This window comes from Pyxicephalus adspersus, chromosome 7 (genome assembly GCF_032062135.1).
Source record: "Pyxicephalus adspersus chromosome 7, UCB_Pads_2.0, whole genome shotgun sequence".
NCBI lineage: Eukaryota > Metazoa > Chordata > Amphibia > Anura > Pyxicephalidae > Pyxicephalus > Pyxicephalus adspersus.
In genome coordinates this window covers 55557256-55584363 of record NC_092864.1, presented here as the reverse complement: position 1 = coordinate 55584363, position 27108 = coordinate 55557256, and the positions used below count along the sequence as shown (strand labels likewise).

The following is a 27108-nucleotide window of genomic DNA, read 5'->3' as shown; positions in this document are numbered from 1 at the left end:
AGTGCGAGATCGGGTGACACAGGAAAAAGAACCCAGAAGAACAGAGAAGAAGATGTCGGCGCCCAGTGCTTCTGAGAGGTAGCACTGGGCCAAACACGGATACCAAGACGATGCAAGACCCAAACAAAGAAACCTCCTGACAGATGGATTTGCAGGATTAAAGGTGTTTTTTAAATTTTGGGTTTAGTTCTGCTTTAAGGGAGGAAGAAATAAAGGAAAATACACAGTTCACATACCAAAACATTAAAATCAAAAAAATGATATACAAAGCCAAGAAATAAACAATGAAATTATATATATTTAATACTGCTGTTGCTACATAAAGAAGCATTATATGTGATTTCATGTAGTTCCCTTAACCATAGGTGGGATATTGACAGCTGCAACTATTGTGTATCTGCTGTAATTGTATTTATGCTATATTTAATATATTCCCTCTGAAATGTTTGCTGTACAGTTACGTTTTTAACTTTATCTTACAGATACATTATTTATCTGTAATTTTTAACAACTTATTTCTGGTGGTTACCTGCTTTTTCCCCCTTTTGATTAGAACGATTCGCCATTATATATACCAAAACTTAACAACCCATCAGTGTGAATCATTGCCTATCTTAATAAAGACTTCATAACTGGTTTTGGAGAAGAGAGCTGACTTTTTTGCTTGTCAACGTTTTGGCACCTTGGGAGGAATGCTGCTGAGCATCTTCTGCTGATAGCTTCAGATGTATCATTTGTACGGTGAGAAGATCAGCTTGTCTGCAAGGTTAAGATCTGTTTGTAGGTACTGACATACATTGACACTGACTCGTGCTTTATACTAGTTCTGTAGGAGTGAATCTGTTTGAAGTACAATGAAAAAAACTTCTATCATAGTCTTCTTGCACAGCGGGCAAATATTTTGACCGTACATTCATTTACTCAACTTTTAAGAAAAACTGCATGATAAAGATAGGATTATGTAGGTAGGTAAAGCTTACTTAGTGTCCGAAGAAGATAACCATGTCAGTCATTTGTCAATTTTTCACACATTTATAATGAAAAGCAGCAGTTAATTAACATCTTAAGAAATATAAAAGACATTCAAAATATTTTTTAAACAAACATTATTAGCACAATGTACATGATCTTATTAGTATGTTTTCATGGTTACAAAACTTTTTTTCCTAGGTATAATTAGTGATAATGTACGTATATAGGGCAGCCATATTTGTTCATTACATAGCCAGGTTCTGGTTTCTTCTTTACTACACAAAGATTGTACTTTAATGTTTCCTCTTACAATGCAAACTTTTGAGTTTGCTGCCTCATTGCAAAAGATGCCCTGGCCATGTGAATGACATCCACCCCTAAAATGAAATCCAACAATAATACAATAATTGCACTGAGCTTCTAAAAGTTCTCCCCCCTAACTTACAAATCTTCCAATTTCCCAGGGCACTAGATGCAGCAAGAGAGAGAGGATATGATACAGTTATTTACAGTGCATAAAAAGTTTGTCTTAAGGCCGCACCTTGCAGCTATTTTTATAAGTAATTAGATGCAGCCAATGTAAAACATAATTATGATCAAATTCAAAAAGTGAACCCTGCAAAAAATAGAAAACCTCTTTCAATTAACATCAAATTCAAAAGGGTATTCCAGTAGAGTATATAGAGTTTTAATTTCTTGTTTCTTTCTGGAATATGAATGCCTCATATACTGTGGAAAAAAAATGACAGCTTGCTTGGGTCTGTCTGGTTTACTTTTGTTGCACAGGCAGCAGCTGAAAGCAGGTGATGCAGTCAATAAGCCAGTTTGAGGGTGCAAACCAGACCTTGCCTTGGCGTACTTTGCCTGGAACATATTTGGAATTCTTATCATAAATGATATACTGTGTGCAGAATCTTTGATCAGAGTCAGCATCAGCATGGTAAGCCACAGTGTTAATAGTCTGGGTAACATCACTATCAGGCTTTGGTTGGCGAATAAGAATTTGTCCTCCAGCAGCTTTAACCAACTCAGTCAAATCTTCCTTTTTGTGTTCTTTGAAAGATCCCAGGAAATAAAAATGACATCCATCCAGTAGTTTCGGTAGCTAAGTAAAAAAAATTACATGAGGCAGAAAAGTTATTGACAGCAGCTGAAGACATTTACAAAGTTGCAGCCAGTACGGTGACATTCCACAGTGGCTTACATTACAGACACAGCAAAGTAGGGGTAATTCATACAAACTACTGGAAAGAAAAAGCCTGATGCTGCCCTTAAGTAATCAGTATTACCTAGAAATTCTAAAAATGAAAGTTAGACCAGACTAATTTCCCAGAGTAATTACCATTTCCACCAACCAGCTATCTAGATACAAGACATCTCATACCGTCCACCCAACACACGTAAGTTACGACATCCTACTGCCAACTGGGGATGGGAAATTCCACATATGTGTGAATAAAACTACTGAAACTAAAAGATCAGTTCTACATCCAGGTAAATTAGCATTACTTTAAGAATAGTGGTTTGTTTTTTTTATAATCTTTCAGGACCGGCTTCACTTTAACCTTGTATTTGCATTACACATTTGCCATTTTGTTTTGGGTTTAGTGCTACTTTATCAATTTAATTGTGAAGGAGGGATATTTTTTTAAATCAAGTTTGGCTACCTATTGAGTCACCAAATTACATGGATGACAGGAGTGCAGACTTTTCAGGCTACAGGTTTGCTCCAGGATTACCTGGGTAGAAATGCCAAGATCAAGACTTGGCACCTACACCTGTAAACACAGGTGAGTGATGGAGCACCTATACTTTTGTGACTTAGGTAATTTTAAAAAGTGGTCCTTAATCTGCAAAGTCTGACATTCCAACTAGTTAGGGCCACTAGGCTTTTTTTCCCCCAAATTTTAAATTTAAGTTTATATTACTTTTTAATTTATTTGGAAATGCTCGAAAAATCTGATACATTGGTATCATCTGTAAGCGAAAAAATGAGTTAAGAAGTTTCATAATAGCAGCTTTTGATAGCCCAACCACATTGGTCAAATGTGGACACTGGTAGGCTAAATCGTTTTTTTTACAAGACATCAATGGCTCCCTCCTCCCTTCCCACTAAAGACAGCTGTTCCCTGCCATCAAGGATTATAACAGATCCTACTGCAATCTCTTAAATAACAAAAAAAAAAAAAGTGAAATTGAGATTTCCTCATGCTAGCTACAGCAAATTGACAGACCTAGGCACTTAAGGGTATTGCAAAAGTCCCTGAAAGCGATAACAAGTCTGTGGGTTATTCGCTACATTTGTCAAAACCCTTTATTTCCAAATACAAAAGTTATCCTCGACTTCTAGGAAGCTTTGCTAATATTCACAATATGAACGTGAGGAACATAAAAAATCAGGAATGTAAAAATGTATTCTTACTTGCTTTGTGCAGAATGAAAATCTCACATTAACAGTGGACATAATTTGCTACTTAAAAAACCATTGAATTGCAGCGGAACAAGCTTTGCTGGTCACAGAAATCTAAATATAAGGCTTTTATTAAAGAGATGGAAAAATTTACCAGCTGTTCTCGGTTCAGGCGAGCTCTGTGAGGTCCTCCCTTCACTTCATGCTCTTCTTCTGGCTCTCGGCCACATGACTCTAGACATGCCTTCACCCCTGAACAAACATGGGACAAATTGCAAACAAGAGTCTTATATGTGGCTTATGTGCTTGGTGATATCTTACCTGAAAGGTTGTACATGGGGAAATGACAATAATAAAATCCCTTAAAACACCGAACATACTTGTACAGGTATCAAATAAACAGAAATGCAGAAAGGAAAATAAATTCAATGTCTATCAAACATTTATTAACCAAACTTTAATAACCAGCAATATAGCTATACCTTCTAATTTGATTTTTACTTCATCACTTGTATGTAGGACAGCATCACATAATATAAAGACAAGATTTATCAAGGTTATCTGTACTTGAGTATATATGTTTACATACACTGAAGCCTTGCTGTACAACCATGATGTTGGGAGCCTCAAATAGCAATTTAATTTTTCAGACTGGAATTACGCCAACTAATAAGGATTTAAATAATAGTCTTCTGTAAATAGAGATAGGCTGCTATTCAATATCAGACTATAGCAGAAATAAAAAAGTCAAACATTTTTTGCATGGAACTACTAAATCTCATATGAGACTTTGAAAGCAAACAGTTTATTCTAAATTTTGCCTAATGTTTGGGCTACCCTTTGAGAGGGAAGTTTATTGTATTCACAGACTTTTTGAATGTTTTCCTGTCTCTGATAAAATTATATAGTTATATTATCAGTAGGTAACAAATCAGCCAGTCTGAATACCTACACCCCACTGCCACCACCATACGCACACTTCGCTACAAATGCCTAGGCATTTATCATGTAATCATCACTGTAGAAAGTCCAGAGAAACATTTTCATTTAGCAAGGTAAATATTTTACCTCCTATTTATTTATTCATTTATTACATGCTTTTTTATAGTCCAATGAGCCGGCAGTTGACCCACATAGATGACACCAAAGACTATCTATGCAATGGCTAGGATGTGTGAATTATAGTAAGCATTTAGCAGCTCACATACTGTATATTTCAATGGTACTTTATGTGTGTAGCTCAGGTTTTACTATCTCTATATCATCTTTTATATGCTTCCATTTACCACAAAACACTAAAAAGGCTCTAAATTGTACAGTCCACAAGTGATTGGACCACTGCCTTGTTCACAGCTAGCCTAATGCAGATTGGGACTTACTCATCTTGCACAGATGTGCTGGTAGTTAAAATAGCTCCATTGGTTTCCACCTAGAACATTTTCCCAAAGTCATTACAACCCAGCAATGTTTACTGGAATAATTGGAATCCCTACAGGCAGAGTACTCAGCAGAAAATAAATAGCATTGTCAACTGCAAGTCCATGCACAATAGAAATATATTTCAATTCCCCCATTTCTAGGGGACACTACTTCCTTCTGATAAAGCCAGGTGGCCAGTAAAGAATTGTGTACAGTTTATGTATCAACTAAATACACAAATGACTCACATGTTGGCTGATGCCATGGTCTCCCTATGGAACATTCACACAGGCATGGATTTCATGAAATGTGCAATCTACAGATGGGGTAATAATACCTGGCAATAAGCTATAGCCACATTTACATATGAAGATGGATTGCAGAGATGTTAGATAGGAACAAAGGTGTACAGCAAGTAGATAACATCTATACACCACAAACTAGAACACAAAATAAACTTTGTCATCCTGTTCAAGATCCTGTTCCTAGCAACAGTGTATTCATTTTGGGAGTTAGGAGGTTTTGGAGGCAAGAAAGTACTAGAGAAAATAAATAAGACTTTTGGCATGAGGATCAGAGACAGAAAATTTCTCAAACTAGGACATCATATTATGATTATTGTAACAAAACATTTTGCCAAATATAAATTGCAATAAATCTCTAAGATTGGAAAAGGTAGGACCTCAGTGAGGGTTTGACGTTTATGCAGTTAGACCAGGGGTCAGCAACCTTTACTATCAAAAGAGCCATTTTGCCTCCTCTTCCACTAAAGAAAAATAGTCTGGAGCCGCAAAACACAGTTTATAAACTTTTAAAAGTTTTAATATTTTTTTAATTTTACCTGTTACAACAAGTGTGCATGTGTAGGCCTACTTTGAAATAAATTAAACACTGAACTATGCCCCTAGAAGCCTTCAGCTTCTAACGTATCATCCTGTTTCATTAGAAGCTGGAGGCTTCTAACTTAACAGGGTAGATTTTTTTGATGGGCAGAGTTCTTTATATTCTGACAATGCCTTAGCGATTCAATTGTAGGTGGTGCTAGCCATAAGTGTCCCCCACTTGCACCTCTATTTTGGTCACCTGTACCGCCTCCCCCCCATTGCAGAGAAATTGGGGTTCAGATGCTAGATGGTTCCAGCAATGTGTAATAGGGTAGATTTTTTTGATAGGCAGAGTTTTTATGAATTTTTAGGAGGTGTTAGCCACAGGTGTCCCGTACTTGCACCTCAAATTTTTTTCACCTGTACCCCCGTTTCCAGATAAATTGGGGCTTAGGTGCTAGAAGCCTCCAACAATGTGTAACAGGGTAGGGGTTTTTTGATGGGTGGAGTTTTTAGGAGGTGTTAGCCACAGGTGTCCCCCACTTGCACCTCTAATTTTGTTCACCTGTACCTCCTTCCTGTTCCAGAGAAATTGGGGTTCAGGTGCCTCCAGCAATGTGTAACGGTAGATTTTTTTGATGGGCAGAGTTCTTTATGTTCTGATGATAGCCTAACTTAAATTAAAATTAAATTTTAGGGGGTGTTAGTCACAGGTGTCCCCCACTTGCACCTACATTTTTGGTTTTGTACATCTCCCCATTCCAGAGGAATTGGGGTTCAAAGGAAGGGGATGTCATTGTACACACCCATTTGTACACGCCCCGTGGTAGATTTATTTCACTGGTAGATTTTTTTCATTAGAACACCGGATAGGGAATCCCCCTCCTCCGCAGTGTCTTGGGAGGAAGGGGATCCCCCATCAGAGATCTCCCCGCGGCAGCCGAAGGGAGCCACAACAAGGAGGCTGAAGAGCCGCAGGTTGCAGACCCCTGAGTTGAACCACGGTGGACCCAGAGGGAAGAAGGGATCAGGCAAAAAAGACCAAGGGTAAATACAGGTTTGTGAAGGAAAGAAGTGGTAAAAGGAAAAAGATGGGTGCATCAACTTAGGTGCCTGTAGTTGTTTTTTATTGCAATAGTTATTTACCAATACTACAAAACCACAAGGACAAAACATTTATAACTCAGTTGTGCAACAATTAAAATAAATAATCCCTTCCTAGTCCATGTTTACTGCTTCCGAATGAATACCATCACTATTATCATCCTAATAAAAAAATCTTTGCTCTTTCAGTTGTTCTTGCTGCGTACTGTCATTTTGCATAGCACATAGAGCACATCTCTGCTAAGAGACAGAGAAAAAAACCTTTGTGAGCAAATAGAAGAGTAGTTAGAGATTAGAATGGGGACCTAAAGCCCAAATAAAGATGTTTGCCATTGCAAAATACAGCACAACTGGGAATGTGTTTATTAATATTTTTTAAAAGTAATAATATTATTACACGTAATAAAAACTTACAAGCATATTGAAGGATCCAGCAGCCAGATGATATCCCCATCATACACTTCATAGTACGGGGCATGGGATCCTCTCCAACAATGAGGTGAGTTACTAAAAGGCAGAAGGGCAGCAGTAAAATCTTTAACAAAACCTTTTAACTTAATTTTTGTGCCCTGTTTTTTAGACTTCAACAAATACTATGTACAGTATTATAGAATTATAGAATACACATTTACACATTAAAACCAGGGAAATTCAAACAAATGATATGATTTAAAACATTGCAAAAATTGGTGTGGTCCCTGTAAAATGTGCACAGCAATAGAAGGCCCAGAAACACAGGCCGATACACAAACCCAACCATTCGAACTTACTAACACTCCTCTTACCAATTAGATATGGGATAGAATGATCTACTGATTTTCTTGACATATAGAATTAATTGAAGCAAGGTCGGTTTTAATTTCCCGGGTCTGTGACAAATTTACATTAAAAAAAGTTCTCTATACCAGTCAAAAACTTCATAAAATATAATATCATGTGTATCATTTAATCAGACTCTTGCGTGAAAATTTCTGTCATATGGTTTTACTGGTAAGAATTTTTAGACACTATAGAACACAGCCACCACCTGGGGACCCCCAACACACACACTGGCCCCTACCTCTTGATGTATGGCTCTAATATAATATTGCAAAACTATTCTGTAACACATTTTTGTACATTTAAACTGCGTTTGGCTGATTCTGTTCTAACTTGTGTGACCTTGTTATGTACCTGGTTCTCTCTTTATTTAATTTTCCTTTTATATTTTACACGTGCTGGTTTGTTCTGTAACTGTTTTTTTTTTTTTTATAAATCTCAATAAAAATAAAAATGTTAAATCAGATTCATGTTCACTACTTTTCTGTGGTATGGATATCTGGCAAACATTTTATTTTGATTGGTTATTTCAAAAGTTATTTCAAACTACAATATAAGAAACATCACCAACTGCAACAAACAAACTAATAAACATTTAGGATTCAAAAGGTCACACTTGTGGAGAAATAAGATGCACACCTGAACTGTTGTAGTTGGAGCATATCTCTGCTTTTAGAAGTGCAGCAAGCTTGGCAAGATTTGACTTTTCAGCTGTTGACAGGCCACTTGCCAAAAGCACAACAGCTTCTTCTCTACGTTGGCTTCTGTTTTGCTGTAAAGTATGCAATCCAAACAGACACCATTAAAATATAAATTGCTCTTTATTAGGTATTCCCCTGCTTAAATCATCCATATTTCAGGCACAGCATAATTCAGTTTACATGTTTGACAAATTCCCCCCTTCCATTGAAAGGTTTTGTAATTTTCAAATATTTACTGTACATATTTATCATTATGTAGAAGAACATATTGTAACATTCAAAGAATCATTTAGGTGTACTTTAGTTATATTTAGGACATGTATAAATAAGTAATTGCAGCCTTACATTTCTTGTCCTACACTTGTAGAGAACCCGCTACACATGAATGGGATTTGTCCACTTTCCTTGCAAACTTCCCCCCTCTTTCACACAAGAAGTTACAGTAGGTATTTGGAACCCACTTCAATTCATATCTGATGGATTACAAGTATTATCAAGCCAACCCCTGTTGATGTCATCTTGCAGCTAATTGCTTTCCTGTCTTTCAATCATCTAGTCTCAACATTGTGATGTGCAGCCTTACCTAGGGAAGGCTGTACCCAGGAATGTCTACTCCACTAACCCTAAACTTGTATTCTGCTAGGAAACCGTATTCCATGGAGGAAAAGGTAGCTCACTTGGTATACAGGTTGGTGGTGCTAACGCATATGTTCACTTATGGGTTAGATTCTGCTACTACAGGGTCAGTGACATGGAAGAACATCCCTCTTACTGCCCACACATCTGCCTTCCCCTCTTCCTTACAGGTTTCTCCTCTGGCCTAGGACTTTTAAAGATATGGGCTATGAATTATGACACCTTAAGACACTTGTTATACAAGACACTTTAGTGTCTAAAGTTGGGGAGGAGCTTCTGTTGTTAAGCATTTGGGTAAACACATTGCTTTGTCATTCATGGATAAAACACTGATACCCTTTAGCCACAAAGTATTTGCAGTGCTTTAAACGCACTAGAGACATTATTTAAAAAGTACCAACATATTATAATGATGGTTTAACAAACATTGTTTTACACAAGAAAAAAAAATCCTAACCGAAGTCCTATAAAAGGTTAAGTGATGGAAATGTCTTTCACCACCCTGTATTACTTACGACAGAGCATGGCAGCTTCACAAGTGGCTCCTTGTTTTTCTGTGCTTGCAGCAAAGCCAACTTTATCTCCTCTGTTTCTGCATAGTCTACAGGCCGCAGACCGAATATATTACTGGTAAAACAAGCACAGATGGGTTTTAAGTAAATACAATATGTGACTGGATTCTTAACTAGGTACATTAGCGGGAATCAAGTTTTATTTCCCGTGTCTTGTTTCTCTGCAAGTTGGACTCTCAACACATACACAAAAACATAAGCCTTGGAATTACAGGCAAGACAGATGGACCGCGGGCTGACAGGCTGCTGAATCAAACAAGACGAATAAAACACAGAAGCCAATGTCTATCTCCTCTGACACAAATGTCTTCTGTTTGCTAGCGATACAGCATAAATGCAACAGCCTGCAGGCTTCATGTTTATGGTACCTATCCCATACAAACAGTCATGTGCATTTCTGACATTTCCATTCTTTCTGTGAATGACTCTGCCAAGATAAACCAAAGTATTAGTTATTCCACAGACCCAACTTAGAATAAGCAATATAAACTATAATGAGATGCAAAACTGACAAACTAGTTTCAGACTATGGATGCAGTGAAAAATAAAAGCTATTAATGTGAAAATATGTTCACATTTAATCTACTGAGATGACTACAGCAGCTGAAAAGCAGACACAGAGGAGAGCTCACATGTAATATCAGAAATAAAGTCCTGAAATCTGAACTGTTCCACTATGCAAATATCAAATATTACAAGTAGGTAAAGAAATGGGTCAAAATTGTTTTTTTTGTCAAAAACAATAGAAAATGTCACATTCAGGCAATTTCACTTCCTGACCCAAAGACACAATAGAAGTTTCTATTTAGAGTGTGGCAAGTTCCCTTAGACAAATGTGACCCTAAGAAGTGTGTCCAGCGGACTGTTTCCCCTCCTGTATTTGTTCTGGTGACAGCTCTATTTCTTTCCTTCTTTATAGATACACATTTACCAAAATCAGATGTACACTGCTCTGCTGTTTGTTTACATCGGGGTCAGTCCTGGCTGCACCAGTGCATTACAGCCTCATAGATTTCTATGGAGCTATGACCAGAGGAATATGTAAATGTCTCATAGAAGTCTATGGGGCAAAAATGCTCAGGTGACAAGTAAAACAGAAAATCCATGGCCTTGCAGTCTTAAGCATGCATCTGGGAAGAGCAGGTTACTTTAGGTCAGGAGAACAAGCCAATTTGTTTGAGTTGAAGGGACAGCCTTAGTAAATTCATGCTTGATTTTAACAGTTTTGATGCTTAGTTGTAGACAAAAGAAACCGGGCAATTTAATGATTATCTTGTTCGCAGCTGAATTTTTTTTTTTGGTAATATATATCCTCAAGTCAAAATGAGTTAGCCATTTGCTATATAAATATTTTGAAGGCTTAATAAAACACTGGATTATATAGGGATATATACACTGAATAGTGGTCAAAAGAGTTAAACCACACTGCACAAACAGAACTTTTGGATCAGCGGTTTTGTGGGCTACCCCAATTAATTTTGTTCTAATAGAAGCCCCCATTTCTCCGGCATTAATAATGCACTGGGAGCTGGCACATTACAAATGCTCTAGATTAACGGATAATTGGTTCAGCCTCACCACGGCATCCTGGGAGTTCCAGCCCATTAAATACTGTCACGCTGCTCTGTTCTGGCATGCATCAAAGGGGCAGATACTTGGACCTTCATGAAGCCAGCTTCTTCCTTAGGTACAAAATTGGCTTCGTAACTAAGGCACTGCAAGTGAGTTCTGATCAAATAAATCTAACAAAACAAAACCTTTTTTTTTCCAAAGAAAACAACATGTTTTTTTTTTTCTTAAAAAAGGACAGTACTAATCAGTAACTCCCATTACGCTGATACAGAGAGTTACAAAGAAACAAGGTTTCATTCCATAACATATATAGGCATATTATAAAGTAAACCTTATAGGTGGATGTTAAACAATGAATTAAAAAAGTCATATTTCCTTTAAAATTCCCCTAATTTTATAGCGGTAAACTCTTGGCATGCGTAACTAAGACAAAAAGCCTATAATGCCCTTTAAAAAGACATTATGTTTTGACAAACTGCATAGATTAAAAGGTGACTTTTAATCATTCTTGTGTACCATTCTTGCATGAATGTATATAGGTTTTTTCTTTTATCAGAAAATTTTCAACTTGAAGCTGCATCAGTGCTTTTCCCTAGCAATGATCACATTGGATTGAATATGGTTCTCTCATGAAACATTTCTGGAGGTTTACAGTGAGAACAAAACTCATTGGTGGATGATGAGCTTCTGCCATAATCTGCAAATGTGCACAGCACACGTGCCGTTTATGGCACATACTTCCATTGTGCTGTCACCCTGCAGCGATGGCCACTGCCATCTTCACCACCGCAATTCCAGGCAACTTCCCCTGTATGCAGCAAGGCTGCACAGGGCTTAGCTCTAAGCTATACTGCACAGGTGCCATGTAGAATGCCAACAGGAGCCAGGAAGATAGGTATTTGACATGAGAAACATTGCAAGTATCTTTTATCAAATAGTACTACCTCTTGGTGTTTTTTATGTTTTTTCAGTTTAGGTCCACTTTAGGGCTTGTCCCTACTCATGGAGGCAATAAACATGAGCAGTGGGAATGAATGAGCTGAGCAGCAGGCATGCAAACTAGGAGCTAGACATAAGCAAGCAATGTTGCTGCAAATGTTATGCTATACTGGCCAGAGATACACAAGGGAAGGTCTGAGAAACCATGGTGAAGGTAAATATTTTATTAATTCTTTGTGAAGTTGTCCTTTAATACACAATTGCATTTGCAACACAAAAACTAGATGTCTTTTGCAAGAAAATAAAGTAACAAAACCTTTACTACAAGAAAATAAACCAAGCTTTTTTTTTTGCTATGCGGATTTCACTGGCATATGTAATGATCCAGTCAGTTTGAGAAAGGCCCTTTCTTGATAACAAGCGCCCTTCCTTAAGATCTATGCAGAGCCATCCATTCTTAAAGAGTATCCAAACCTAACATACAAAACAGAATAATGTTGTTGCTTACAATGCCTTAGATGCATTTTTGGCTGCATTCTTTTTCTTTTTCACTGGTTTCCTATTTTTCACATGGTAATCCTGGGAACAACACACTTCCCATTTTAGAAGACACAATGCTCACTCACTGCACTATATCTATAGAAGAAAAAAGAACTTTCTGTGCCTTGTTGTCTATCCTCCCACTGTATATATATTAATAGTTAAATGATAGATGGAAATATTTCTTTTGCTTTCAGTTTACGAGATTACAGAGGACACAGATACTTCACCTGCTGGAAATACAGCCAACACATCTAAGGCCTGGTAAAGTGCAATATATTACATTCATTTCTTGTGTTTAGATAAGCTTTAAAGGCACTAGTAAAACATACCAAACCTGGGATGAAAACCTTTTTAAACTGACAACAGGAGGTATGCTTTTTACATGAACTCAGTGGTACACTACACCTTGTTTTTTTACTTCCTGCCTGCAAGTATTATGTGATCATTTGTCCTTTTTATACACTCAGCTCCTCTGCTGCCCAAGGTAAAGTCATATAGCATGCAAAACATGTCCTGCTTCTCCATTTCAAAGAGAATGTGGTGTTAAAGAAAAATATCATGGCCCCTTAACCATCGAGTACTTAATGCAAAGCTTCAATTTGCCTGGAATAACTAAATCCAGCTGCACACGCCCACCAGTATTTCATATCCCCAGTGAAAAGGGGAGAATGGAAACAGCTTTTGCTAATACCAATCCTGCTGTGCATGAAAAGCAGGCAGGACAGTCCATTTCAGCTCAAGTGTTTACGAACAACTGTGAAATTGCAAAATGTGCAGATCTAATTTGTCAATGACTTGGCTGGCTGTGCCTCGGCCAGGGGGAGGCACAGGAACCAGAGACAGTATGTGAAGAAAAGCCGCTATAAAAATATAAATTAGTTCTGTGCAGAAGATTAACTTAAGGGAAAAAAAATTAACTAGACCAGCGGGGCAATTAATAGGTCCAATGGTCCAGATCACATTTTCCATTTGCAGTTTGCTATCTTGCCTACACAGGGGGAATGTTATGAATGGCGGGGAAAGCAGCAGAACTGTGGAATCTTTAAGATTTTAGACTCGGCACCTGAAGCGACCACCTCATCATCTCTTCTGAGGAGATCTGTACAGAAACTTATCAAGAGGTCTATTTGCATGACAAAAGCCTTGCAATTTCAGAAACACAGTATTTGGAAATTTATTGAGCAGATACTTAGGTATAATTAAAAAGGAAAGGTCGCAAACATTATATGAAAATTTTAGGATCACAAGATTTCTGGATAAAGGTGGATTTTATAACACACTATATTTACATACATTTACCTTACCGTCTCTGATCCTTACAGCTTCAGGTGCAACGTTTAAGTAATATATATAGCATACTTATTAGCAGTCATTGGATGTGGTGGCTGCATTACTGTTTTTTTTTTTACATTTTTTCTCCTTTTATTTATCTGAAAACCCAGCAAACACTTGCCTTTTATACCTTGAAAGGCTATGTTCATTTTTCCATGGTATCAATGGACAAAGTTATGATTGCCACCCAAGCAGAACTTTTCAACAGATTTTCCTCAGTTTAGATTGTACAGAAGGAAAACGTTTCCAGTTTAGTTCACAAGAAGTAGACACAACAAATATGGCAAAAGCAACATGTACTTTCTGTAGTTGTTAAAATGTTTTTAGACTGAAAAACAAGAAGTAATGCAGCCACCACATCTAAGGACTGATAAGCTGACACCTGATATTACTATTTTTTAATAGTTCAATGGACGTCCTTTACTTACTTTCCATATCTGGCTGCAGAAAGGTATCGGGAGGCTAAAGGATGCTTGCCATTGGCAATTTGCAGACCTTGGAATCTGAGGATGAACCTAACCCCAACATGCATTCATTTTTCAGTGCAAGTTTTAGGCAGCTGTGTAATGTTCACCTGCCAGTAGCTCCAGGCTTTCTCTCCCCAGCTGCCAGCAGTCTCTGTCAAAGGGTAATTTTCAGGCAGAGCCAGCCAATTAATCTCTGATAGGGCACATAATGTAGGTTTTCGGGTGCTGACAGCTGGGAAAAAAAACTGAATTTCTGGGCAGGACAAAATACATATTTTCCTCCATCAGCTTTGGTTAAAAAACATCAAGGAATATAAAATAGGTTGGGTTTAGAATAGGGTAACATATTTGGCAATATTTTCTTGATTAAAAGTCAGCATATATGAAGTTGCCAATACTCATAGGTATATAAAAAAATATTTATACTGTAAATATATCTACAATTCTAGCTAATGCAATATATTCCCACACTGCCTCACCCACTGCAGCGAATAATAAACAAACCACATTTTGCATCTAAAGGTGTTTTACCTCTATGATGCTGCTCCCTATAGGTTTTCTACTGATTAATCACATCAGTCCACACTCCTATACAATAATATACACCCACACAGTGTGACATATGGTTCCCATTTGTCATGCATCATGTAATGTATGGAACGAATACCATCCAAAGTACAAAACACAATAAATTCTCAGGCAGCAATCACAAATTATTCAGCTGGGGTATATGGTCCATCACATATGTGGTTTGCTCCATTTCCCTCCATGACTTTTTCTCCTAACCATCATTTCAAAACTAGGGAAAAATCATGGGGGAATACATTTACTGGTCATTACTAAACTTGCTAAATGTCTCTTACCACAAATAGGGACAAGTTTGCTGCAGCTAAGTAACTGCACAGTTGAATCCCAGAGAAGCAGAAGGCTTTATAGGTGATAACTGGTGTAGTGTTTTATCTACATATATGCAGATTTCCTGAATTTGTTTTTCTACAATTTTCAAGAAGTTCTTGTTAGGAGCCATAGTCAATGGGGCCGATTTATTAAAACTATACAAGGCTGGAGGATACACTTTGATCAGTGAACCTGGGTGATCCAGCAAAACTGGCATACATTTCTTAAAGGTAATTTGCTATTTGTTAGCAAATGTTTTCAGACCTGAACCAGGTTTGCAGGATCACTCAGGTTCACCGATGAAAATGTATCCTCTCTAGCCTTGGAGAACTTTATTAAATCAGGCCCAAAGTATCTCATTCAATGAACAGATACTATCTGCAGGCATGGGATCAACCATTCAGTGTTACAAAGAGCTATGAGTGTTTGCTTTTCCATCAGTTGGAAATAATTTTCATATTATTTAGATTTATTTTACAGCTCTGTTTAGTGCAACCAATTATTTGCTCTTAAAGAAAACTTTTCCTTACAGCAAAAACAAAAAAACATGAAGGCTACTATTATTAAGGTTTAATTCTGCAAATCCTCTTCTTTATTAGCTTGAGTCACTGACTCAGAACAAATAAGCAGATATATCATCTGACTTACCTGATTTAATCAAATACACACATTTTTGGGACAATGAACCTCTTTGCTGACTTATTTTGGAGCTAAAACATCCAAAATAGGTCAGCAATTAAAGCCTCCTTTCAGGAAATATTTGAAATATTTTTAAAGCAAAAATCTTTGGGGCCAATGTCTGCAAATTACATTTTGTGTAGTTCCCACTCCAATCCATCCACCTGGGGAAATTCAGTGTCCCTATTAGGGGGTGGGTAGATTGCATATTGGGTTTATGGGGGTGGAAAGACATAACTGCATCAATGATATAGTAGGGATAAAAGAAGCCACTTCAGGCCTCAGACTGACCCTATAAAGGAACACCGAAAAAAAAAAAAAAAATTATGCAATCCTTCCAAACTGACAAAGAAATATTGAATATTTTTCTTGCTTTTTCGAGGCATATTTTTGAATGCCATTTTCTCCCATCACTTTGCTAGAGACAAGCCTTGCTTTTCAAGAGGCAATTATGGCAAGAAACTAATGATTAAATCAATTTCTCGTTCAACGTTACAGTGAAAGTACAGAACAATTAAGAATGCTTTCACGGTGCTGACACATTAAAAAAAATTCTCCCCATATAATTTCACAGTGGTATATTTCAGATATATAATAAGAAGGTATTTGTCGCTACACAAAAATTCCTACAAGTGATGCAACAGAGTTGCCATAACGTTCCCTCAGTAAATCAGTTCAAGGTGGATGTAGCTATGAAGTATCTGCTTGGTCCTTTAACACTTACACTGCATCTGGGGACGATCCGTGGCTGAGCAGTAGTCTGACGATGGTTACATGGCCATTTCTTGAAGCATCATGTAAAGGAGTGTCGTTCTGGTAACCAGCGGTATTCACTAGCGCTTGGTACTGAATCAATAGTCTTACCACATCCGAGTGTCCGTGATTACAGGCTTCATGCTAGCAACACATACACAAACAAATAGAAAAGATAGTGCACATGAACATTGGAGTAAGGGGGAAAAATAATAAAATCAAAGCAAACTAAAACAAGTTGAGTATACTATTCATTCTTTAAATGACCCCTATTTATTAATATACAGGTAGTCACCGAGTTAGGACATCCGACATATGAACAACTCCTAGATACGAACAGGGCTTCCCTGCTGCTGGTGTGCGGGACAGAGGCTTGATGTGGGGGAAGGGGGGATTTTGCTTGACTTGCAGAAGAAATCTTTTGCTAAACACAGCTGAGGTCTCGAGTGATCTTAAAAGCTGAGCTGATCTGTAGCATCTTGTAAAGTCTTTAATGACAAATAAAGTTTTTTTTTGTGCATTGTTAGTGATTAGCTCTCAGGGAGGATTTTTACAGTAACTGACACCATGCTGCCTAATAATATGGTGGGACAAACATCTGTCCTAATTGCATTTATAATATTAAATAATGTACCTGTTCCCAGTTACATACACATTCAACTTAAGAACAAACCAACATTCACTGTGTTGTATGGACTACCTGTACAGCAAAAATAAAAATAAAAAAAATGACAGATCCACAGACTAAAGCAACACACCCACAAATGTTATATATAAACATACTTTTCATCAAAATAAATAATTGGAAATAAATTATTCAATCAAATGCTTTTTTCTTGATTACATCTAATGATCACCCCTGAGCAACAAATTCTGAAAAGAAATGATCTATGATATTCAATTTTGTCTCCAGCAATATGAAAATGATTGTTAAGATGAAAAAAAATGATTGTTAAGATGAAAAATCATTCAGCTTCTGCAGCTATTAGTCAATAATAGTTTTTATTGGAATGGAACAAATTGATCTTGGTGTAAACGCTAAACTAATTTGACCAAGACAATTGTTTCCATGTGAAAGATAATTTTCAAAAAACATTAAATATATAACAGATCTTTTTGTTTTATTTGTTGTCAGCACTAGCAGCTGTAGATATTATTCAGTCAAAACATACATTAAACCCACAAATAAAAAAACAAAAAACAAAATAGTAAAAGTTGTCATCAGAAGTTGGTGAACTAGTCACAAGCAGGAGATATCTTTGACCCCATTACAATTAGTGGTAATTAGTTCTATCATGTACAAAAATGCCAAACATTACTTTACTTACCATTATTAAAGCACTGTCTGAGCCTGTCAGATCTATGCACATAACATTGATATTTCAGTAATTAAAATGACGAGTTGGCAGCCCTTGTCAACTGATTACTCAATTGCCCTAAGGGAATGTTTTATTCTATTCTACCTTCTTTTCTGAAAATGCTAGTTCATCCATCTTACTTCAGGTGCACACTAAAAAAGGACCTGCATGGCAGAGGTGCATTTACAACATACTAATATTAGAAATCACACAACATTCTACAACTCAACCAGCTCTTGGCCGAATTGTGAGTAGGCGGCTGCAATACAGTCAACTCATTATGAAAAGCATCTAAATGGAGGAATGGTAAAACTTGCCCAGGTTTGAAAACAAGGAAATTTCCATGCTTAGTGCCCTTTTCCCCAAATGCATGTAATTCTGCAGTTTACATACTAATGAGCTGATGAATCATGGTAATTATGTAACAGATAATATTAGGCCAAAAGGCAAGTATATTTTTCCTACTTGATGATTGTACCTCTTATGAAACAATTTACTGTTTTCTGTAATTGCCTAAAGCAGAACTAAAGGTCCACTTTCAAATGTGGTCCAAATGTTGAATGAGATAGTATAGTAAAGGCGATTTCCCATTCTTACCTGCCTGGTCGCTCCACGGATTTGTCAAAATTCACTAAGAAGGTGCACATGTGCAGCTAAGTGTTGCTTGCCAGGATACTTAGCAATTATAGCTTCCCCTGAGGATGCTGGGATGGAATGAACTCTTGCACGGGAGTTACAGCATCTTGGTCTGGCCAATTAAGATATCAGAAGATAACAAATTGGAAAAGAAGAAGGAAGAAGATGGCAGGAATAGAATGGGGACAGGTAAGTATAGTGGGGTTCAGTTCCGCTTTAAAGCCTAAATTAGAAAGTGATCAGCCCTAGTCAGTTGAATAAAGGATGGGGAGTTTCAGTCCATTCAGTAGGTCAGGGCTCCCCAACCCGTTCCACTAGTGGGCCGCGGCAGTCCGACAAGTGAGCCGCTAGAGCAAAGAGACCAGCAGTGGTCTGGCCAGTGCACCCGCCAGTGAAGTATGGAGAAGGACCCCGGCTGGGGGGGTTCACTGGCCAGAGCCGCAGACCATGTCTCCCGTGCAGATCGCAGACCTGCGATGGGAGAGTGGGTGGGTTCTAGCGTTATGACGTCACTCAAGTGGAAGTTTCTTCCCCTTTGAGTGACACAGGGCTTTGGACCACGCATGTGTGGCCTGGAGTCCGTAGATTCCGTGGTCCGCGAGCTGCAAAAGATTGGGGACCACTGCTTTAGGTGATCAGCCCTTACACCAAAGATGATATCCTTACACAAAAGATGTGCCGACTACACTGATGTTGGCTTGCACAAATTTTATTAAAGTCAATTTACAAGAATGGCCCAATTCAACGAAGCAATGACTAAATAATACATTAAAATAGTAATAAACTATAATTCAAACATGTAATCTATGATTTAGGGTTTTAAAAGAAACAAAATTACCAAAGGTGTCCAGCCAGCATTGTCCTTAACATTGGGGTTAGCGCCATTCTTCAGAAGCTCCTCCACTCCCATCAGGTCACCCTGTGTGAGAATATGAAAAGCAGTTCTATGAATTCCAGAACAGTATGGTGTGTCACTTGAAAGCCTTATGAATATTTAGTGAAAAGGAAGAAAATGACAAAAAAACTTTATGAATTAGATATGCAATAATGTGTCAGGAAGCCAGGCTCCACATTGTTCTTACTATTACTGCTAGAAAAAGACAGCTGCTCTTTAGTAGTGTATTAAAAATATTACTGCAACCACCAAAAGGCGCAGCCTTTATTATGATTAGAAATCAAAGCTGTGTTGCTGTACAACTGCAAGAAAACAAATACCATCTAACTGCAAAGTCATAGGCTGTGGCACTTTACAGATGTAATGAATATGGTGCAATGAAAAGAACATTTCTTTCTAGCAGATTTCAGTCCTAAGGCTCATCTCCTTGGTCTCAGAAATGTTTGATGCAGGTATCTCCAGGGTGGACTCAGCTCTATAATAACATTTGGTCTTCTGTTTTGTGCTTTATGTCAAATTCTACAGCACAAACTGTAAGTCTGCAAGTTTCTATTAAAAAACAAAAAAAAACAACCAAAATACAGCATGCATTAAACACATACAGTGTATGCACAAACAGCTGTGTTTATAAAGCAGGGAATCAGACATTCCCTCAAACATTCCCTAGAGGAGAATCTTGCAGCTCCATGTGTTTCAATTGCAGTAATTGATTCTCTACCTAAGAATGTTTGAGGTAAAGTCAAGTTCCCTGCTTTATAAATCTTGGGAAAAAATGAAAGGGAAAAATTATTTTGATTGCTGGAACGTGCATTCAATTTTAAAAGAATCCATTCCTTCCATCATGCTTTTGGAATGCTATACATATATCGTGGAATTTGAAACGTCCCCCTAGCAGGAACACCCCAATCTCTCAATTACTGGGGAATTAAAAGGTGGGAACCATTTACACTGTTTGCAGATATCTGCCTACCCTTTACTCCTGAGAAGATATCTGCACCTTTTTAATGATCTAACAATTCTAATCTTACTGGTTGAAGTGGATTATTAATATACACCAATGTTGTGAGCAATGCCGATTTGTGGACTGCAATTGGCAACCACTGATTCTACAAACGCTCCCAAAATACCTCACCTAAGTAAGTGTTCAGGAGAATAAAAAGTCAGGGATCATTTTGGACAATGGTCAATAGGTGAACTAGGTAAAAAAAAGTATAAAGCAGACATATAGCATTACTGCTTACAATTAAAAACAGAAGTGTCAGCTAAAAGTTTTTTGGCATAAAGAAGTCAAATATCCACACATGAAGATATCTCCTTCATGATGTGTGTAGGTCGATGCCAACATTCAACTTTTTTTTTTTCCACATTAACCCCTAGTCCAAAAAAAATGTGATATTTTGTTATTAATAATAATAAAAAAAAGGCCAGATTTTTTAAACTCATTTACTAAAGTGACAAGATGATTATAAAAGAAATGTCACATTCTGAAGATCAGACAGAGGGAAAATCCTAGTCCGGAAAAACATTTTTCTGGGTCAGGTTATCAACTTTCAATCATCCTTCTTGCGCAAGTATTGTCAGTCACACAATACTTGCAGATAGTTTAATTGTGGCAGCCTAAATTTTTTTTTTTTTTAGTATTCTCTTGGAGACTCAGACGAGTTCCAGACCAATTTTCCTACCAATGGAGCATTTCCTGGAAAATGCATGATAATCAAGCACGGCTCCCATTGCCTTCCAAAAGATTAAATTAACTTAAATCAGACGCCAAAAACGGAACTAATAAGCATCCAAGAACGGTCATAAAATGTGGTAACGATTGCTGCACATAAAAGAATTTTAGAACTGACAGCTGGGAATAACTACAGCTTTAAAGCTCGGCAATAAAAACTTCAGTGGAGATTTTTTTAAACCCAAAGTGAATAATGCTATTTAAGAGATGCTTATCTATGGCCTATTAGGATTATTTGAGAGAGTGTTTTATGCATAATGTAATAACGCTCTCTGGGGTTTTAAAGAAACATATATACAATTTGATGCAATTGCAAACCAAATTTTTTTAAGATGTACTTGAGAGCACCATCATAGTTTGACTCGCCTGCTGTGCCATATTCTGAGATGAAGTTGGACTAATTCCGATTTTCTAATTATTCACCCTCTCCAGGTTATCTTTCCAGCGCCGGGCAGCTTTTCCCACCTTGCGATGTCTACTTTCCCACCCTCAGCCAAAATTCTATTCCATTCATGAGTTGGAGAATAATAGATTTCACAGATTTGCAAAGTACTTGAGGTATAAGTTCAGGGACCTTTTCATGTGGAACCAAAGTTAAAGCATTCACACATGAATTACTCATGTACATGAGAGTAGCCATACTCACTAGTATCACATTCTGATTTTTTAAAATCTGTTGTGAAAAAATATTGGCAAGTTTTAAATAGAAATCACATTCACAGTACACCGGTGAATTAAGTCTGCCTTCCAAAAAATGACAGCAGTGGGCATATTTGTTACCTATAGTGCAGCTAGGTCACTGATCACTATAATAGAAGGCTTTTATTGTAATGGGAGCTGTTTATAGTTGAATATGGCAATTGTGTAGGTGAATCTTTAACTATATTAAATTGATCTTATTTTCCTATACACACACACAATAGGAAGTAATCATAAGCATATACACATAGAAAATATACTTTTTTTACAGTGTACAATATTTAATAAAATAGAACTGTACAACTTCTAAATGATTACCTTAATGGCAGCTACATGAAGCAGCGTTTCACCCTTAATGTTCTTCTTAGAAACCAATAGGTTACTTGGAGACATCTGGATGCTTGCGTTGGTTTGGCTTATTTTTCTGTCTTTGTTTTTAGAAGAAGGTGTCGAAGGCTTGGAAGGCATTTCTGGTTGTTCCAACTTAGAATTGCCTATTTCTTTTTTGTCCCAACACATTTCCTCAGACCTAGGGCTAGTTTGTGGCTTTAGGTACCCTTTCCTTGAACGTTTTGATGTACTAGAGACTGGAGAAACAGATGGATGTTCCTTACGTTTCAATTCCTTCTTTTCTCTTTTAGGAGTTACATTTAAAACATTTTTTTGTCTAGAATTTTGTAAAGATTTTTTGTTTTTGGCTTCATCTTCACCACCATTGATGTCGCTCCTATACCTGTGTGGATTACTTTTATCTGCTAGGTCATTTTTATAAGCACAGTCTTGCTCAGTCTTAAGTATGTTAGTGCTAGAAACTGGCAAAGAACCTTGAGGCTCCATTAGACCGACCTTTGCCAATCTATTATTATTCTTAAATTCCATTTCTGCATGTTCTTCTATACAGTTCTCATTCTTAGAATGGCTATTTCTCATTGGTGAACCACAGTTTTTTTCACTGGGAGATGTTGTTACAGAAGTGCAAAATGAGACCAATCTACCAGACTTCGAAACATCAAACTTATTGACACCATCACTGTTCTGCATTTGTGCCCCAACTCCCCATTCTTGGTTGATAGCTTCTAGCTTCTTCTTTTTGTTTTTTTTTGGTTTTGAACTATTTTGCTTTTTCACTGACTGCACAGTCGGTGAAGAGGACACAAACTCATAGGTTTCCAACACTGGAATCTGTTCAGTTTTTAATGGAATCTGTTGATTGTCTCCTCTTTCCAAGGTATACCTCATCTTTCCTCTACGAGGACTAAACCGCATCTTTATCTGTTTTTTATTGCACTCTCCTCCTTCAGTAGTGCTCTGTTTGAGCGATGCATCTTGACATAAATCCATTATGTTTTCTGCAACAGAAATGGAAATTATAAGCCATTTCAGCAGTTTATATAAGCACCATTTGTTTCTAATAGAGGTAATTGTTTTGAAATGGTATTTTTTTTTTTTTATGTGTTAGAAGAAACACTCATGGGAATGTATTTACCTGCTTGGAAAGGACTGTCATGATTTGGCTATTCTGTGGTGTAGTGGCTAAGAGCAGACAACAGTAATAGCTTAAATTGAGAACAGAGCTATTCAAGAACAAAAAAAATCCAGAACTACAATGCATATTAATTATGCACAAAATGGACTCCATCACAAGGACTAAACACCTAATTTTTAAAGGACATCTATACTAAAAAAAAGTCTATGCCCGTTGATATTTGGTTCAGTTTGCCACAAATGTAATAATTCTATCAAGAGAGAAGAGGCCATTTGCTCAAAGGATTGGATACTCTTGGATCAAAATTCTACAATGTAAATTCTGATAACATTAACAGCCCATGGATCTTGAAGCCTGGTTGCAGGACATGTTGTCCTGTCAAAAGTGTAAATATGTAGTACCTCGTACAGCACTGTCCTTTGTCTAAGCTCCTGCTTACTCCTTCATGAAAAGAAACTTCACTTGCTTGACAAACCCTATTTCATAAATCCATGTTGGCTATCATACATAGCCATTTCTAACAGATACTCTGAGTGCATTCCAAATCCCTCCAATATATTCCCAAAAATGTCAGTTAAACTTACAAATCTGGAGTTATTGAGTGATGACATTGTTCCCTTTTTAGGGTAAAGGTACCCACGCATTGACTTTGCAATACTCTGTTTGCACCAAGCCAATTGTTAAACAGTCTAAAAAAACTAGAATCCATTGCTTACAATTATTTTAACTCTGTTAATGTTACTGAGATGAATCTGTATGGTGGATTTGGACAGTAACATTCCTGTACAAACTTTATTGGCCATAGAGGTACACAAAGTCTGCTCACATTTTCCAGAAAGCAATGAACATTCTATTCCAGCTATAGTATGTTCAGTTTATCAGTTTGTATGAAAATGAGCAAAGGACATTACAGTGTATTTAAACTCTTTTTTTAAAAAAATGAAGTACTGCAGCATATTATTTACTACAGTAGAACCCGGTTTTTCAGAACTCAGATAACCGGCACCCGACAGCTCCGGTTTCTGGATTGCTCCTAGAGCCCTAGCGGAGCTGTGGCATGTGTTCTGCAAAAAAGAACACTTTCCACAGCTCTGCTAGGGTTGCAGGAGCAAAGGGGTGAGCAGAGCTCAAGCGTCATCAGGGTTTCCCTTTTCTCAGCCATTCAGCACTAGAGGTGAATGGGGACAAGTTAACCGGAAACTACACTTATCCGGAATAGGCCATTCAACGTGGGTGCCAGATAACCGAGGTTCTACCGTATATTTGGTGTTTGCTTACAGTTTTAAGCTTTTAAAAATGTAAGCTCTATTACCATTATTATTAGGGTAGCTATATTGCCTTGGTTTCTGCCGTAGCCACTACTTCTGAGTGCATGGAAGCCTCACATGCTGACACAGGCAACTCAGAAAGCCCAGGGAGGCAAGCCAGACAGAGACTCTGGTAAAAATGGCTGGAACACTGTGCTGTCTACATGTCCTATTTTCAAGGAACTAAAAGTAAGGGACATGCAGTCCTACTGCAGGCGAAAATGTGATTTTTAAGTGCAGTTTAAAGTATGAACTCTCCAGCAAGTAATTTAGGGAGGCGAAACTGGAAGATGAGGAGTGAGTAGGGGGCATGAATACTTTAATAAAAGAAAGTTTTTTAGTACAGAGCCAGATGGATGCTCATTATTTGGTACTTTAGCATGGCTGTCTTCACAAAAAAGCTCTATGTAGCTTAGACATGTTAGAATTGGATTAGATGTGCTAGGAAGTCATGCATGCTTATCCTCTTAAGGGTCCTCCCTTCTATTACAATAGTTGTATTGTTCTACATTTCTATGGTATTGAAGAGACCATATGATAATATGAATCATATTAGCCAATAAATCAAAAGCAGCAAGCATTATATACTTCTAAAAACTGGCTGCTAAAAGGTCAATCAGCTCATTCAAGTAATCGCCAGCTTGGAGGTCAAAATGGGAGGTGTATTCACTAGAACAAGATAAGAGTAAAACTAAAAGACCTTTCTACCCATCTCTAATAGTAAAAGATACATAAATAAGTTTTACATACACAGGCAACCATATGTGAAACCATATAAGCCACTACCCAGGTACCATGTGGTTTTACCTTAATCTACAAACACTACTAGGTCATTATAATACCACCAGGACAGTTATATACAGGACAGGATCCAGTACATTTTGGTAGTCCATCAGTGATCACGCAGAAAGCCGTATCTACTGGTTTGCAGCATATCGGCAGCGTCTCCTCAACATAGAATATCTGTCAATGCAGATTTAACCTGGCTCCATGGGATGTGTTACATTAATGCAAGGCACTGAGCAGCTATGTGGCCAATAAGGAGATCATAGAAAGTGCGGCATTGTTTCAGTTTGCCCATAAAGTCTTCATTTTCTGAGTGTGAAAAAGAATACATAGTACTCCCCTTCTTATAGGGTTCAAGAGAAAGCTCTTAATCCTTTGCAAGCAAAAAGAAATATTTCAAGAAACTCTGTGACTTACCTAAAGTATCTTCAACAGGTGAAATTTAGTAAATAATTTGTCTGTCACAGGCACTCCAATGTCATCAAGTATTAGACTACTGGCCCTGCTTTGTAAGGGACGACACTGGCCCCTCGCCTAACAATGTTCAAAGAAGAAGAAAGCAAGTACAGCCAGTAAGGAATCCTGTGGAGGACCTCGAAAACTGACAGACACTCCTGGAGGGGTCAGTTGAAAAACTCCAGTAGTGGAGGTAGACCGGACTCGAAAAAAAAAAAAGATTCAACTGTAAAATTTGGATAAAAAAAATGTGTTAAAAAATTATAGAAATTATTGTTAAATTAATTTATTGAGTGTTTGTGTTTATTTCACTATTTTTTTTTGTTACAGGTTATCCTACAATGACATGATATCTCCTATTCTGTACCACACTTTCCTGCACAGTAATATTTTGATACATTTTTCTTTTATCCACTGTGAGAAAAATGTAACAAATCTATCATATTACTGTGCATGTTACAGAGTAAGAGATACTTGCCCGCCTGGAATCTTCTCAATGATTGCAGCAGAGTCTGCAATCAGTGAGAAGTGTGTGCGGTCCCTGGGGCACTACAGGTTAATCACATGACCGTGGGAACTTTGCGGTCACAGCTGTGGTTGAATAGGGACAAGTTTCCCCATTCATCACATCTAGTGCCCTGTGTTCTTGAATAGAGAAACTATCCAAGAACCCATACTACTAGCGAAAGCAATTAGGATCGCTGTTGCAGTCCTGTAGTATGTGTTCCTGGATGGAATTTCTCTATCCAAGAACACAGGGCTCCCCATGTTCTTGGATAGGGAAACTCTATCCAAGAACACATACAACTACTTAATAGTCCCTAAAAATAACCCGAATTCTTCCACCATTGACTTCAATGGTGTTCAAATTCAGCATTCGATCACCCGAAAAATATCTCACTATTCGATAGAATAGCTGTCGAATCGAAAAGTGAGATATTCGACCAACACTAGTCATTTACAGCAAAACTGCAAAATACATTGGTGTTTTTAAACAATAGACAAAAAAATAAAGGCTATCAAACAAGGTCAGAAAGCCTAATTTTACAAAGTTGTTTTGGGTCACTAAAAGGTACTGAAGGAAAACGGTAGATATGACAGCCAGGCAATGAGTA

General features: G+C 37.5%; 1 protein-coding gene across 1 annotated transcript in view; it reads right to left on the bottom strand.

Annotated features, from left to right (window-relative positions):
* Window positions 1-278: 278 nt before the first annotated feature.
* The window catches only part of BARD1 (BRCA1 associated RING domain 1), a 41068-nt gene continuing 14238 nt past the window's right edge, over window positions 279-27108 (bottom strand). Inside the window, exons 2-9 of the mRNA XM_072418545.1 lie at window positions 22277-23307; window positions 19471-19551; window positions 16610-16782; window positions 9401-9512; window positions 8188-8320; window positions 7144-7236; window positions 3537-3634; window positions 279-2077 (exon numbers count right to left, since the gene is read on the bottom strand). Of these exons, the coding sequence (XP_072274646.1) occupies window positions 1742-2077; window positions 3537-3634; window positions 7144-7236; window positions 8188-8320; window positions 9401-9512; window positions 16610-16782; window positions 19471-19551; window positions 22277-23299 (2049 nt within the window). The 5' untranslated portion in view covers window positions 23300-23307 and the 3' untranslated portion in view covers window positions 279-1741. The remainder of the gene's footprint in view (window positions 2078-3536; window positions 3635-7143; window positions 7237-8187; window positions 8321-9400; window positions 9513-16609; window positions 16783-19470; window positions 19552-22276; window positions 23308-27108) is intronic.